This window comes from Lycium barbarum, chromosome 6 (assembly GCF_019175385.1).
Source record: "Lycium barbarum isolate Lr01 chromosome 6, ASM1917538v2, whole genome shotgun sequence".
Taxonomy (NCBI): domain Eukaryota; kingdom Viridiplantae; phylum Streptophyta; class Magnoliopsida; order Solanales; family Solanaceae; genus Lycium; species Lycium barbarum.
The window spans coordinates 112155916-112169698 of record NC_083342.1 but is presented as its reverse complement, the minus strand read 5'-3'; the positions used below and the strand labels follow the sequence as shown (position 1 = coordinate 112169698).

General features: G+C 37.3%; 2 protein-coding genes across 2 annotated transcripts; one reads left to right on the top strand and one right to left on the bottom strand.

Moving 5' to 3' along the window:
- The first annotated feature begins 642 nt into the window (after positions 1–642).
- On the top strand, positions 643–2285 carry LOC132599985 (MADS-box transcription factor 47-like). The gene is made up of 2 exons (XM_060313126.1): positions 643–1142; positions 1514–2285. The coding sequence occupies exon 2, from the start codon at positions 1530–1532 to the stop codon at positions 1971–1973; it is 444 nt and encodes a 147-aa protein (XP_060169109.1). The 5' UTR covers positions 643–1142; positions 1514–1529; the 3' UTR covers positions 1974–2285.
- Positions 2286–3480: 1195 nt separating this feature from the next.
- Positions 3481–13500, bottom strand: LOC132645537 (protein REVEILLE 6-like). The gene is made up of 8 exons (XM_060362557.1): positions 13142–13500; positions 11604–11661; positions 9891–10014; positions 9636–9800; positions 9426–9551; positions 7263–7372; positions 5967–6026; positions 3481–4038 (listed from the first exon to the last, which is right to left on the bottom strand). The coding sequence occupies exons 1-8, from the start codon at positions 13378–13380 to the stop codon at positions 3940–3942; spliced, it is 981 nt and encodes a 326-aa protein (XP_060218540.1). The 5' UTR covers positions 13381–13500; the 3' UTR covers positions 3481–3939.
- Positions 13501–13783: the final 283 nt, after the last annotated feature.

Here is a 13783-nt window from a genome sequence, read left to right as displayed (position 1 = left end):
TTACCTACAAGTTTCAACTCGTTTGTAATGCATAAGAAAAATCCTACTTGAACTCACTCATGCCGCTATGTGGATTCCTGTTTTCCTATTTGAGACTTAAAATAAAATAGACTTTGTGGTGTGGGCTGGATGTGAAAAGGATTTACTTTCCTGGTTTCGCAAATACAACTAATTACCCAAGAGTATAATATCTAGTGCAATAATCACATTCTTAAGTGGTGGATCCTATTCAACTCCTATTTCCAGTATAACACTAACAGTAACACACAGTGCGAAAGAACAACTAGTGAGTTTTTGAAACAAATAAATAAGTTGAAAAATGTGATGTACTTGCTTTCTTGATATGCTAATCGTATTGCAGTATTATTTAAAAGCCGTTTGACCATGAAGATTATTTATTTATTCAGAATAATCTTTACTTTATTTCAAAATTAGTGTTTGGTTAAAAAATTCAAAATCCAACTTGAAAAAAAGGCTCCAAACCTGTTTTTCAAAACAAAACCAACTTCGTAAATTTCAACAAGAAGTGTTCTCTTTTATACAAACGGCAATATACCCACTGTAATCTCATAAGTGGAGTCCGAGAAGGATAGGATGTACGCAAATCTTAACTCTCGGCTCGAAAGAAACGTAGTCAATGCAGGATTGCAAGAAAAATAAGACAGCAAAAACAATCAAGATACAAAACAAATGAAGCGACACATAGTATTAACCTTTTTATCCTATGCAAAAAGTATAACCAAACACAACTCTATCTTCAATTCCAGCTTCATAAATTCTAAACCCGTTTGGCCATGAGAATTTTTCATTTTTTTCCGGAAATCTTTTCTTCACATTTTTCACTTTCAACACATTCAAACAACCAAATAGTATTATTTATAAAAACTATAACCAAAAGCAACTCCATCTTCAACTCCTACTTCAAAATTCCATATAAAGTGAAAAATATCTGATTTTTGTGGGGAAACGCCTACTAACAAACTTGAAAAATATTTGAAATCTGCCAAACGCCTACTAAATGAATTAACCCTATAAATAGACATTACCCTCATCCCCTGCCTCCTCTAGCATCAACAAAAAGGGCGCGTCTGTTACTTTGGCGGCAAAGCAAAGTTCTCCTTGTTGAATAGCAAGCCACATTGGTCATTCTCTCTCTCTTTCTTGATTTTACTTTCGTCTTAATAATTTGTGTATCCATTTGACTTGTATCATCAGGTTTCTAATACTAGTTTCTGTCTATGATTCTTTTAAAATTGCTTTTAACTTTATAAAAATTGTGGTCTCTAGTAGTAGTAGCTTTCTATATAGTTCTGGCATATGCAAGTTTGATTTCATAAAGAAAAAAAGAGGTTAAATATTCAAGAACCCTACCATTCTTGGACCAGTGTGTACCAGAACAATTGTAACCAATTTAGGCCGGTAGATTCAGAATATCAAGGGGTTCAAGTTTACACGTAGTTACTACGTAACCTTTAAAGTTAAACCCTAGATTTAAACCCTTTCAATATTGCAGGTTACTATTTGCAACGATGGTACGTACAAAGGTTGAAATCAAGAGAATAGAGGATAAAGCTAAAAGGCATACCACTTTTACAAAACGTAGACAAGGTCTTTTTAAGAAAGCCAAGGAGTTGACCAAAAGATGTGATGCTCAAGCAGCTGTGATCACGTTTTCTTTGGCTGGCAACATCTTTGCATTCGGCCATCCTTCAGTTGACGACGTTGTGAACCGTTATATTGCTGCCACGTCTGCAGCGGATGTTGATGAAGAGACGGTGAAGAAAGGAAAAGATGCAGCCATTGAGACAAAGGATGATGAAGAGACGCGGTCGTTTGAGGTGCAACTTAAAGATATGAGTATGGAGGAGGTAGAGGAGTTGAATGTTGCATTGATGGAGATGAAGAAGAAAGTGGTTGATAGAATAAATGGGATTATTTCGAGTTCAAAGGATGAAGATCTTGGATTGCCATAATACAGGTTTAGCCTTGAACTGAATATACTTAGGTACATTAGTGAATTCTTTTAACTTTCATACGTCACTGATATAGAAGAAGTCACTTGGATAGCAAGTAGTTCTTTTATTCTTTTTTGCTCTTTAGAGGGGTCGAGATATTAGTGTTTGATTAGCTCCCCATTGATGCAGTTTTTAGTGGTGAAAGATACGATTACAAAGTGAAGTTTCTGAGCAATTGTAGTTACTTTTACCTCAAAAAAAAGGAAAAAGTTTCTGAGCAATTGTAGTTACCTTTACCTCAAAAAAAAGAAAGAAGAAGTTTCTGAGCAATTGTAGTTTACCTTTACCTCAAAAAAAAGAAGAAGTTTCTGAGCAATTGTAGTTACTTTACCTCAAAAAAAGAAAAAGGAAGCTTTCTGAGCAATTGTGGTATCGTTTTTGCTGGTGTACTATGCCAATGGAAAACAAAAAAAGAAAACAAATTCGTGAATGTGATGTTTCGTTGTTCAAGAAAGTGTTCTCTAAAGGAGATTTTCCAGTTTGATCAGATAGTTGAAAAATGTACTGATTAATTTCCTGCTATTTGTTTGGCTGAACTTAAAGTTTGGGACGCAGATTTATGCGTACGCAGCCCAATTTGTTCAGTTATTTCATGGTGAAGGATTGAGGGGCTTACACCATGTTAGCTACACTGGGTTTGTTGTCAACACAAACTCGGTCATATTACCATGATGAAATGGCCTAAGATGAATGTGATTTTTTACCATCTTGCGCACAACTTGACTCTTCTATTGAAAGGTGTTACCTCCCACCAGTACGAGTTCGGAGTAAATTTACCGAAGTTTAAACAAGTGAAAGAAGTCATCTAGTATTTTTTTGCCACAGCTGAAATTTAAGCATGAGACTACGTGATATGCGATAAGACAAGACTTTATGATTCTTCTTCCACCTCGTTAAACCATTAGATCACACGCTTCAATGCTACGTAGTATTTTTTCCTAGCAACAACTGCCCGATTGGAATGGAAATTTGGCAAGTGAGAATAACGTCTTTCGTTTTTCTTTTTTCCTCAATCTTTAAGCAGACTAACATCAGACCAACATTTGCCCTCCCGTTTCCCATGACCCTTTCCCCCTGTTCTTCAAATGTTTAGGCCCTAATCCATTTTATATTCGTTTTATTGACGACAATTTTTCTTTAAAGAGATTAAAGTCGATCCATCCTTTTCCCTGCCACTACATTCCCCAGCAGAGGCACAAGTGTGCTTCAGAATAAACTATACATCATGGTATGTACTCTCAAGTCAATAGTCTTCATTTCCTCGTTAAAATACAAATGAGTTTAGCAAGTTAGACTGCTGCAAGTATTACTTTGTCCAATTATGACTGTAATATCCTCAATTCTTACAAGCAAAAGAGAGTGAATGGTCGCAAAACAAAGACGCATTTATATCTAACAAATTACAATATTAACTTGGATATGTTTGCTCTATGCCGAACCATTATAACGCTTTTAAGCCTTCTGCTTCCTTTCCACCTTCACAATTTTTATCATTCAGATCACTGATCCATTTACTCAAAACCACAAAAGTTCGTTTCGTTTCTTCTCAACATGTCAAACAGTATGCCAAACACACTGCTACAAAGTGTCTTGACCTATTACACGTTTTTAGGACAAAACCCATGAGGGCACAACCCTCCACAATACAACACAAGCACTGCATGATCTAACCTATAGTACAGCACAAGCCCTACACGATCTGCTCTCCACGAGTACATAAAACCTCTCAGAGCATACACTACTCACGCATTGCTCTCCCAAAAGTATATACAGAATGGAGATGGCAACACTACGAGCACCTTGCCAGTGTAAAGCATATGAACATACTAAGATGCACAAGCCGCGCATCTTTTCATTACCAGTTTTCTCTTTTTACCGTCGTCTCCACCAGCTCTATGGATCATCTGAACCTTCCTCCAGCTTCCTATACAGCTTGGATTGCATTCTCTCTGAAATCAGTTTTTATAGGAAGGTCCATTTTATCCGTTTCAGTGCCTAGACCATATGATGAAAGCAACCTCTTCTGCACCCAGCATGAGAAAACGAATAAGATAAGCAATGGATAATAATGGATAAATGACTAAATTAGCTTTCATGTTATGCAATGTTTATCCTAGTAGAAAGATACAGGATCTTGAAATAGGCCGAAGGTTGTTGAGATTCACAAGAAATGGAACTCCAGATCCCAATTCATGTTAAATTACACTCTCTCTCAACATCCATTAGTTGAATTTGCTTAAAGAAGAGAGAAAACGAAGATCGCTAAACGCTGAGCACAACCTAAGTTACTCGGATTCTTCAAAGGACACGGGTGCGTGTCGGATCCTCCAAAAGTAGTGCATTTTTGAAGGATCCGACACGGGTGCGGCATCATTTTTGGAGAGTCCGAGCAAGCACAACCCATGTCAAATTCAAACCTCAATTAATCATGCTCGTCTTTATAGACTCTTTCCACTTCTTGCCTCCACTTACTAATAGCTGGCCTCTCATATAGAACAAGTTCTCACCTCATACAACTTCAGCCAAATTACCCAACCACAACTTCTGAAAAGCAATTTCAGAAAACATTCTGGAGACACCACGCGTAATTATTCATCTCACGCATCTACAAAGACTTCGTCAATTTGTATCTACCACCACTATTATTATCTTTTTTTTTTGATTAAGCACCGGGTGTCCGGGTCTCTTTGAGCCCCGACTAATCCCGGGGGTGCACGGGCCCTCGGCAAGGAGTTTCCCGCAAGTGCACCACGGGTAATTCAGGGTTTTACCCCAGTCCGATGGCCCTCAGAAATTGTTTGCACCCAGTGGGTTTCGAACTTGAGACCTTGAAAGGGAGCACCCCAAGGCTCAAGCCAATTACCACCAGGCCACCACTATTATTATCTTTTGAACTTGATTAAAAACAACACACTAAAAGTAGTTTTTGAGCTGAAAAAACTTCCCACTTCAAGAAGAAAGAGAAAAGAACATTAAATCTCAACAGAAGGATAGAGATTTGCAACACCAACACGAATCGCTACCATTTATAAATGATATTTTCTTTTCTATTACGTGAAGCTTCTCGTATTCGTAGAGCTTTCACGTGGACCACTCTGTTTTAGAAAGAATCTGATTTAAACAAAAATTGAGCAGCTTATTTTAAAAACAGATATTTAGGGAAGCTGAACCAAGATGTTCTTCACAAGCCAAAAACTATCCAGAGATGCAACTTCTCTCAGAAAAATTTAACACAAATGTTTCCCAAAACTCATTTTCAAACTCAAAACTTGCTTTATAAGTACACCATAGACCTTTCAGAACAGAAACTAAACCAAAGTAAGTTTATATATAGGGTGATAAGAAGATGTGATGCCGTTGGCCAAACAAAAGAATGGTAAAATGTAGAAGAAGATAAATTTGTGAGCATGCTATGATAACCAAAAGTTGTCATTGCAAACAAAGGGTCCTCGGTTGTGAATACAGAGAGAGCTGCCGAAAGGATGGCATGCGGCTAGTTGCGCGAAGAGTGAAAAAATGAGATGTATCAAGGAAAGATATTTAGTGCTCGTATAGTAAATCCAAATTGACCGTTAGTGTAACTTCCAACTAAACAATTTGAGAACGCTTATTTACGTCTACGTTGTGATCCCAGCAAGGTAGACACTGAACCTGAGCTCTCGTCCAAGTCAGCTTATGAGGATCCCTAAGAGAGAACTTTTGTAGAGTTGGACTTGGTTTCTTAACACTACAAAGTATTGCAATCACGGATACAAGAAGATACTACAAAGAATATAAGACTTAACAAGTATCAGAAACCATAATAAAACAGAAAAATAATCCCTCCCAAAAAGACCAAGTGTAACTCTTCCAACTCTATCACCATTTAAGACTCGTTGAGGTTCTAATTAGATCACATCAGATAGGCCTTTACTAATTGAGATAAGATGTAATTGACAGATTGAGACTTACATGATCCTCGAATTCAGGGCTCGATAAATTGAAGGATAGATTCTTCATCAACATCAGTGTCTGTAAACCAACAAAATAATATTTTTCAGTCAAGTGAGATGAAGCAATTCATAGACTGACATGTCAACATGCAGCATGCAGTGATGGATAACTGAGGTCTGATTAAAGGAAGTAAACCCCCCATAATCTGAAGAATCTAATACTCCAGGAACCAAAGCTTTACTTACAATTTGCAGATGAAAAGAGAGAGAAATTCCTGTTGTCTAATTTGCAGGCTGAGTAGCAATTAATGATAGGACAGGATAAGATTTACCAATCTGAAAAGGGAATCTAGGGTAAGACATCTGTTTGCCTGCTCTAGGGTAAGAAAAAGGAACTTTGAAAATGGACTTTTTATTTAAGGAATTGAGTCATGGTTTAAAACAAGACTTTCAGTTTAGTGTATATCAAAAAGAACATAGAAAGGAGCCTAACCAATCACGAGCAAAGAAGACCGGACCATTGAAAGTCTCAATTCCTATCAGCCTACCAAACATGCTATGAGGCCTAGCCACCATAAGAAAGGAAGGGAAAGCGAAAAAAAAGAAGACCCCCAAAAGAAAAGTTTAAAATGATCATGTCAGTAGTACACTGTGACTGTTTAAATGTCAAATCTAAAGAAGCTGTAAAAGGGCTAATTCTGACACCTCAGATACCGACTCTACTAACACTAAGGGAGGCGCTTAGGTACTCACAAAATTGAGCATGCCAAGTTGTATACCTAAGCACAAATTTCCGAACTTTAGCAGCCTAAAAAGCATGCAATTATTGCCTTACATAACTGTTGAATTCTTTTTGTTCCAGAACATGCATGTCGAAAGTAGAAATAGATGAGGATACTTTTTTTTTTTCTCTCTTCAAGTTTGTGCAATGTTGAACTAAAATTTGATAGGTTTTTACACTCCCACCAGTATGAAGCACATGAGGGCCAAGGATCTAATACTAGTCGGAAACATTCATTTGTTGGCCAATAGTAATGTCTAATACGCACATCTAAACCCCCTGACTCAATTCTTTAAATAAAAAGTCCCATTTTCAAAATTTTGAGTAGTATCTCATCGTTGTTTAACCTGCCCCGCGTCACACGTTTCACCTGTTAACCTATAGAACTAACCATTCAAGTTCTCTATCACCATGGCAGTCAAAGAAGCAATATAAGTGTCTCTACACCTCTCTTTGTTCACAAGTTTACATCACGTGAAATGCAAACTGGAACTAACATCAATATATGTGTGCGCTAAATTTATTCCAACATACCGTCTGAATGTCTATGGGGTCCATGTTTTTTAGCCTCTGTAAGTGGTCCCTCGTACTTGGGTCAAAGACACTGCCAATGAAGCTGTAAACTTGAGAAAAGTCTGGCATAACTGCAATTGACAAAGCAAAGGAGAACAAATCAATATAGCTTGGTGCAGATAAAATAACTGCAAACAGAGAAGTAGCGGTAATCTCTTCCTTGGTACTGCAACATATCCTTTTAGTTACATGAACTAAATGAGGATAAAATGAAGGGGGCATAAGGAAAACAGAATGTAGCCTTTTTTTCATCTGCTTACACGTCATATAGAACAAATAAAAGCATCAAAGATACTCAAATTTGCTTCCTTTACTCGTGAATGCTACCCACCTACTCTTAGATTTTGTAAGTGTACCTACAGCTGCGTAAAGTACAGTGATCATGTGCAATGCACAATACAAATGTCATGTGATAACTGATAATTCATTTTCTCAATCTCGTCCTAGTAACCCTCTTTACCGGGAATATCTCCCGGGCTCCCCCTAGATCCTAATACTTTCCACTTTCTTCTCCGTTTCCCTGCTTGTACCTGATTTTGAACCCATAAACAATTCTTTTGCATAAATACCACCATTTCGTAAAAGAAATGTTACTGAGAACACTACAGAAAAATCTTGTTGGATGTTGGTTCAACATATTCTGTCTGATTACTCTGATAAGTTCACTGGAGATTCTCATAGAGCTAAGCTGTCTCTAAACTACCACAAAAATCAGCATGGAATGTATCAGGTTCTTCATAATGTCACCAGCTTTAATGTGCTATCTGATCAGGTAGATTCAAGCTAAGATCATAGGTGCTAAAATCACGTCTAGTCCTAGAGTTACCTACAAGGCACAGCATGAGAAAGCTAGAATATAAAGGACTTCCCCGGAAAGAGGCAGCGCTGGCCGCTGAGTCGAGGAAAAAGAGAGGCATAGCAACTTTGTGTCTCTTTTAACAATGAAAAGTTAAAAGTAGGAAGAGATGGGAAAAGGAAACTTAAAAATAGCATGATTATGATACCTTAGTACAGCCAGCATATCAAGAACAGACCCGTAGGGAAGTCAACTTGGTCTCTCTTTTAACAATGAAAGTTGGTATCATGCATATGAAAGAGTAGGAAAACATGGGAAAAGGAACTAGAAAGATAGCACGATGATGATACCTCTATAACAGCATATAACGAAAAGACACCATATAGAAGCTAATAAAGATTTTTTTTAGATTTTATAAGTGCTTAACAGATGACAAAGTAAATAGCTTACAGACTGATGATAACTTGTATTTTTTGGTACAAACTGCAAATCATCAGAGCATGCATGTCTAGGTACCTTTTTTCATAAATTGCATTTGCCAACCAGAATACTCGACTGTGTAATAGACATTCAAACATCTATCTTTGGCAACTTCTAGGAGACATTCTGAACACAATAATGTGATCCCCAGCATTTTCAACTATGTTTTCTTTAATTACTAAATGCACCAGAAGTAACAACCTGATCGCATTTTTTGTTTTGTTTTTGAAGACAACATTTTTTGTAACTTTTTTTTTTTTTTTTTTTGTAACATTTCAGGTTGCACTTCAGTTTTCCAATAAACGTTCTTTCCTCTGAATGTGCATCCTACAAAGTGCCTCGGACTTCTGCCCTAGTTGGTCAGATAATCTTTTTCCACCAGTAAGTAGCTCTAAATAATGACTGAAACAAGCATCGTTCCGAAAACAACTACTTCAACATCTCTACACGCATTCACCAGTCCATCTTAATAACCCACTAATTGACTAAGACTCAGTTTAGCTCTGAATGCCATACACTACTCAGGTTAGAAGGGAAAATGATTACTAAAACCAACAGGGGCAGAAGAGGTTGCTTTTGCTATAACATACAGTTCTACTGAACATTTCACATCATGTTAGTGGGCGCTATCACAAACTGACAATTTCTTTAATAAGCCTATGCATGTTCCGTATAGATTTATATTTTGATATGACCTAAGTCGTACATTATTTTACAACAAGAAGTCAGCTAGAGGCCTACACAGGCTGCCAAAGTGCACAAATATTTCATCAGCTTACACTGGGCCAGGTCACCGGCGCATCCTGAGCAACAAGAATGAGAATCTTTAACCCAAGGAGAATGCTCACCTTTCATTTGCTTCCCGCGCTCCTTTTGGTCATTGCCCTCTTTAGTCATACAAATCCTAGGCATGCTCTCATTACTACTGCTGCTGCAATTTCGCATGACTCCTCCACTGGATAATTGTGCATCATCTGATAATAACAAAATTCAAATTGTAGTTTTCCTTGAAAAACGCTTTTCAGATAAATATATCTCCTTAATCAGCAGACACGTACCTTTTCTCATCTGTGTCGTGCTGATAGCAGGCACATTGTCGTAAGTCCAGGGAGAAAAGTTAATCGTATTTCCAGGCACTGATAAAGAATCAGGCCCGATACCAAATCCTGGTTCAGGCAAAACTCCTGGAGGTTGAAATTGGATGCTGCCAATTTGGGACATAACTGTTGCAGGCATATGCAACAACGCAAGCTACAATTAGTTTCCGTCCAGTATCTTGTAAAAAATAAAACAGATGATGACATTGTCCCTACCCTTTTTAGGAGCTTTTTGTGGATAAGGATGAGCTGCCTTTCTCTTTGGGCGTGGGGGAGGTACATGCTCACTTGCTCCACTCTTCTGGACCTTCAGAAAGTATTTCTGTGCATGGCTCCGTATCTGTATAGCTTGCTCTTTAGTATATTGACACATATCAAAACATAAAGCATAATGTGAAAGTATTGCTCCTCAGTAATTACATGTTGTATATACTATCAAGGGCTTTTGTAAATGTGTAATAAGTTATAGTAAATGGCAAGCTTTTTAACTAAGCACACTTCTAAGCAGATTGTCTTGTGCCAGCATAAGATAAACAAAAGATAAGGAACAAATACTTTGGTGATTCTCTTAACTAAAGCAGACTCGAACACAAGTATCATGTCAAATGCCAATAAGCAAGAAAGAATAACAAATTGAGAATATTTTATCGAACAAATACTTTGATGGTTCTCTTAACTAAAGCAGACTCGAACACAAGTATCATGTCAAATGCCAATGAGCAAGAAAGAATAACAAATTGAGAATATTTTCTCGAACAGTGATAAGAAACTTGCTTATATGTATGTCTAGACACACATACATATAAAAAGTATATATTTTGGGCGAATAAAAATCTTTATTGACATATTAGAAATTTATCGGACGTTCCCACATAAAACTTCCTATTCCTGCGCCTCAGTAGTTAAAGTGTTAAGCAGAGAGGTAGGAGATGAAGAAATATGATATTCTATCTGTGTCCACGTGAAAGATATTAATATCGCATTCTGGGACACCATGACTACAACAACAACAAACCCAGTGTAATCCCACAAGTGGGATCTGGGAAGGGTAGTGTGTACGCAGACCTTACCCCTACCTCGTGGAGATAGAGAGGTTGTTTCTGATAGACCCTCAACAACAACAACAACATACCCAGTATAGTCCCACAAATGGGTTTCTGGTAGACCCTTGGCTCAAATAAAGAAAAAGAAAGCATTTCAAAGCAGTATTGGACCCAGAAAATACGGAAGTGAAGAAACCATGACAAATAAACGGAAAACATAACATGGCATTCTGAAAGAAAGAAACAGTAACAACAGCCAAAAAATTTGAAAACCTAAGTACAAGAAACAACAGATGTAACAGAAATCGAAGAACAAAAAACTATGTGTGACACCCTGACTGATTATATAAAAAAATTATTCAAAAATGGAACTCTCCAAGGTGGCTCCACTCAGTATCCAAGAAAAAGTACCGCCAAAGATACAAAATTTTGTATCTTCCTTCACAACATTTTCATACCTAGATTTTACTTGCTTTCGTTGTTTTATATACCACTCTGACTACCACCCACTCCATCCTTGCAGCCCTCTCCCATCCTTACTTTTCTTTGTAGTTTTTTTGTTTCTTATGTCCACATTTCTTTGTGCTTACCGTTGATACATATTGAAAAGGTAAGGGGATGAAAGGAAAAGCACAATCTACCCTAAATCATCAACTGCATAATTAAGTAGAACACAGTCAGTTCTAGAAAAGTAAAAGTTGCACAACTAGGATCTACTTCTCTTAGGAATCAAACGATTCTCTCAATCTGAAGGTAAATTTTAGCCAGTTACTTGAGTTAAACTTTCTTTCTTTTTTGCAGAAAACATCAGCTATCAGAATTCTCTCAGTCCACAAAAAAAGAATAAATAAATACACAAAGAAAAACCAGCAGCTTAACAATTTACCTGGATAACAGTCTTCGACCCAACAAATGCTTCAATCTTTTTCCAATCACGGTCAAAGCTGAAAGAACAATAGGCACAATTTTTTTAGGATATGCATTCTCAAAGACTATCGAACTGAGATTTCAGAATGATACTATTCCATGATCCTAGAACTAGACTTTGAAAACTATCCCAGCGCCGATTTCTTATTAACTTGTTCAAATTATGTTAAAAACTAGCAAAATTGAATATAGTCTACGACAGAATAATCAGTTGAAATACTCTTCCTTACATCTGATATCAAGGTTTAATTTTAGTAACTTCATAACACCAACGACACTATCTCTACGAGGTAGGGGTAAGGTCTGCGTACACTCTACCCTCCCCAGACCCCACCTGTAGGATTACTCCGGGTATGTTGTTGTTGTTGCATAACACCAATGACAATAACATATGAGGAACTTTTCTTCTCAGCTCCCACTTTTCCCTCCATTGAAGCTTGGCCAACAGATTGTTTCAACGAGTATAGACTAATTTTGCTTTTCTTTTTCATAGTAGGTAGGCTTTGAGAGCCTACTCAAAGTCAGTGCACCATGACTAGACTTTGCATTTATAATGTCGTGCACGCATATTGGAGTCGTGTCCCCCATTTCAGAACATTATGTTCATCTCTGTAGCAGCGTTTCTGCTTGACTCTACTATGTAACTTTGATTTTAATAAGCACGTACCATCAATGACAATTTGGGAGAGCGAGCTTTATAAAAAATGGGCAATGAATTCAAACTCTTCATGCAAGGAATACAATACGCTCTTTTCTTTGAAGGACATTAATCAATAGTTCAGCACCTCGCTTCTTTGGGTTTTTGCTTCCTGGTTCCTACTTCTCCATCCACTGAAGCTGGTCAGAAGATGGTTACAAAATTCCTGTAACCAGTTAAGCCCCGACCTGCTTGATATTGAGGCGTTGTAGTTGTTGTTGTTTATTTACTTTAATTCCGAAAAGAATAAAGAAAAGATAGTGATTTAAAAAAAAAATTGTCGATTTTATACTTTTTCCTAAATTATCGAGAGCAGTACTGTATATCTGAGGATCCCAATTCTTTGAATAGAAGCATCAAAACAGTGTTAAGACTCGAATGAAAATTCTAGACTCCAGCCCGTTACACCTCCCAATTACAGAGATAATGATACTTGCATAAGTCCTTCAATTAGAATGACGAATAATCCGTTTCCCACTCTACAATAATGAATTCCTAAAATTAAAAATTCTCAGGCTTGTGCTCATCAACTAAGAAGATCAATTAAGCTGGTATGCACAATGGGAGACCATTCAAATTAAAGCAAAAAATCGAAAATTCCGTTTCATCTGTCGTTGGATTGTAGTAGATGCACAAACTGCCTGGACATCATTTCATCAACAAACAGTCAAACACAATGTATAACCCAAAAAAAAGTGCAAAGCTTCCATTTTTACCTAGCTAGTCCTGCTCAACTTTATCAACAACACCAAGAACAAGTATTATCCAAACACAAACAAGTAAAAAGGAGATAAACTAACAGTTGAAGAGCTTCAAGAAACTTGTCATGCTCTGGCTCAGTCCAACTCTCTCTAGACTTTGTAATTGTATATGGCTTCCTTGTCTTCTTGTTATGATCATCGGGTACCACTAAACCCGTATTCCCATGTATACCCGCTCCATTAGTACCCGAATGCAAACCCATCAGACCCGTTTTCATCGGATCCCCCATGTAGTGGATATCTTGACCGGGTGGTTGTGTTGGATATACAGACACCATATATTATGTATACCGAAAGACTTAAAGCTTTTTTGTGTGTGCTGTGTGATGATGACTGATCTGTTTCGTTGAGAAATGGAAAATTTGAGGTACAGTGAAAAGTGTATATACATATAGAGAGAGAAGGTGATGTGGCCGACATTATTTATTGCAAATGGGAGGGAAAATTGTGATCATGGACGTCCACGTGTAATTAATTGGAAGGTGGAAATGGGTCAGCACCCTTTGGACAAATGGCAGGTTCTAGAAATCTCCTTGGCCGTTAAAACGATTTCTCTCTCTTCTTTTTTTTTCAATTTTTGTGGTTTGTCTTTGAATTGGCATATTCCTTTGTTTCTTTTCAACATATGTTTTTTTTTCTTATTTGCTAGGCGTTTGGACATGCAATTTGAAATAAAATCAG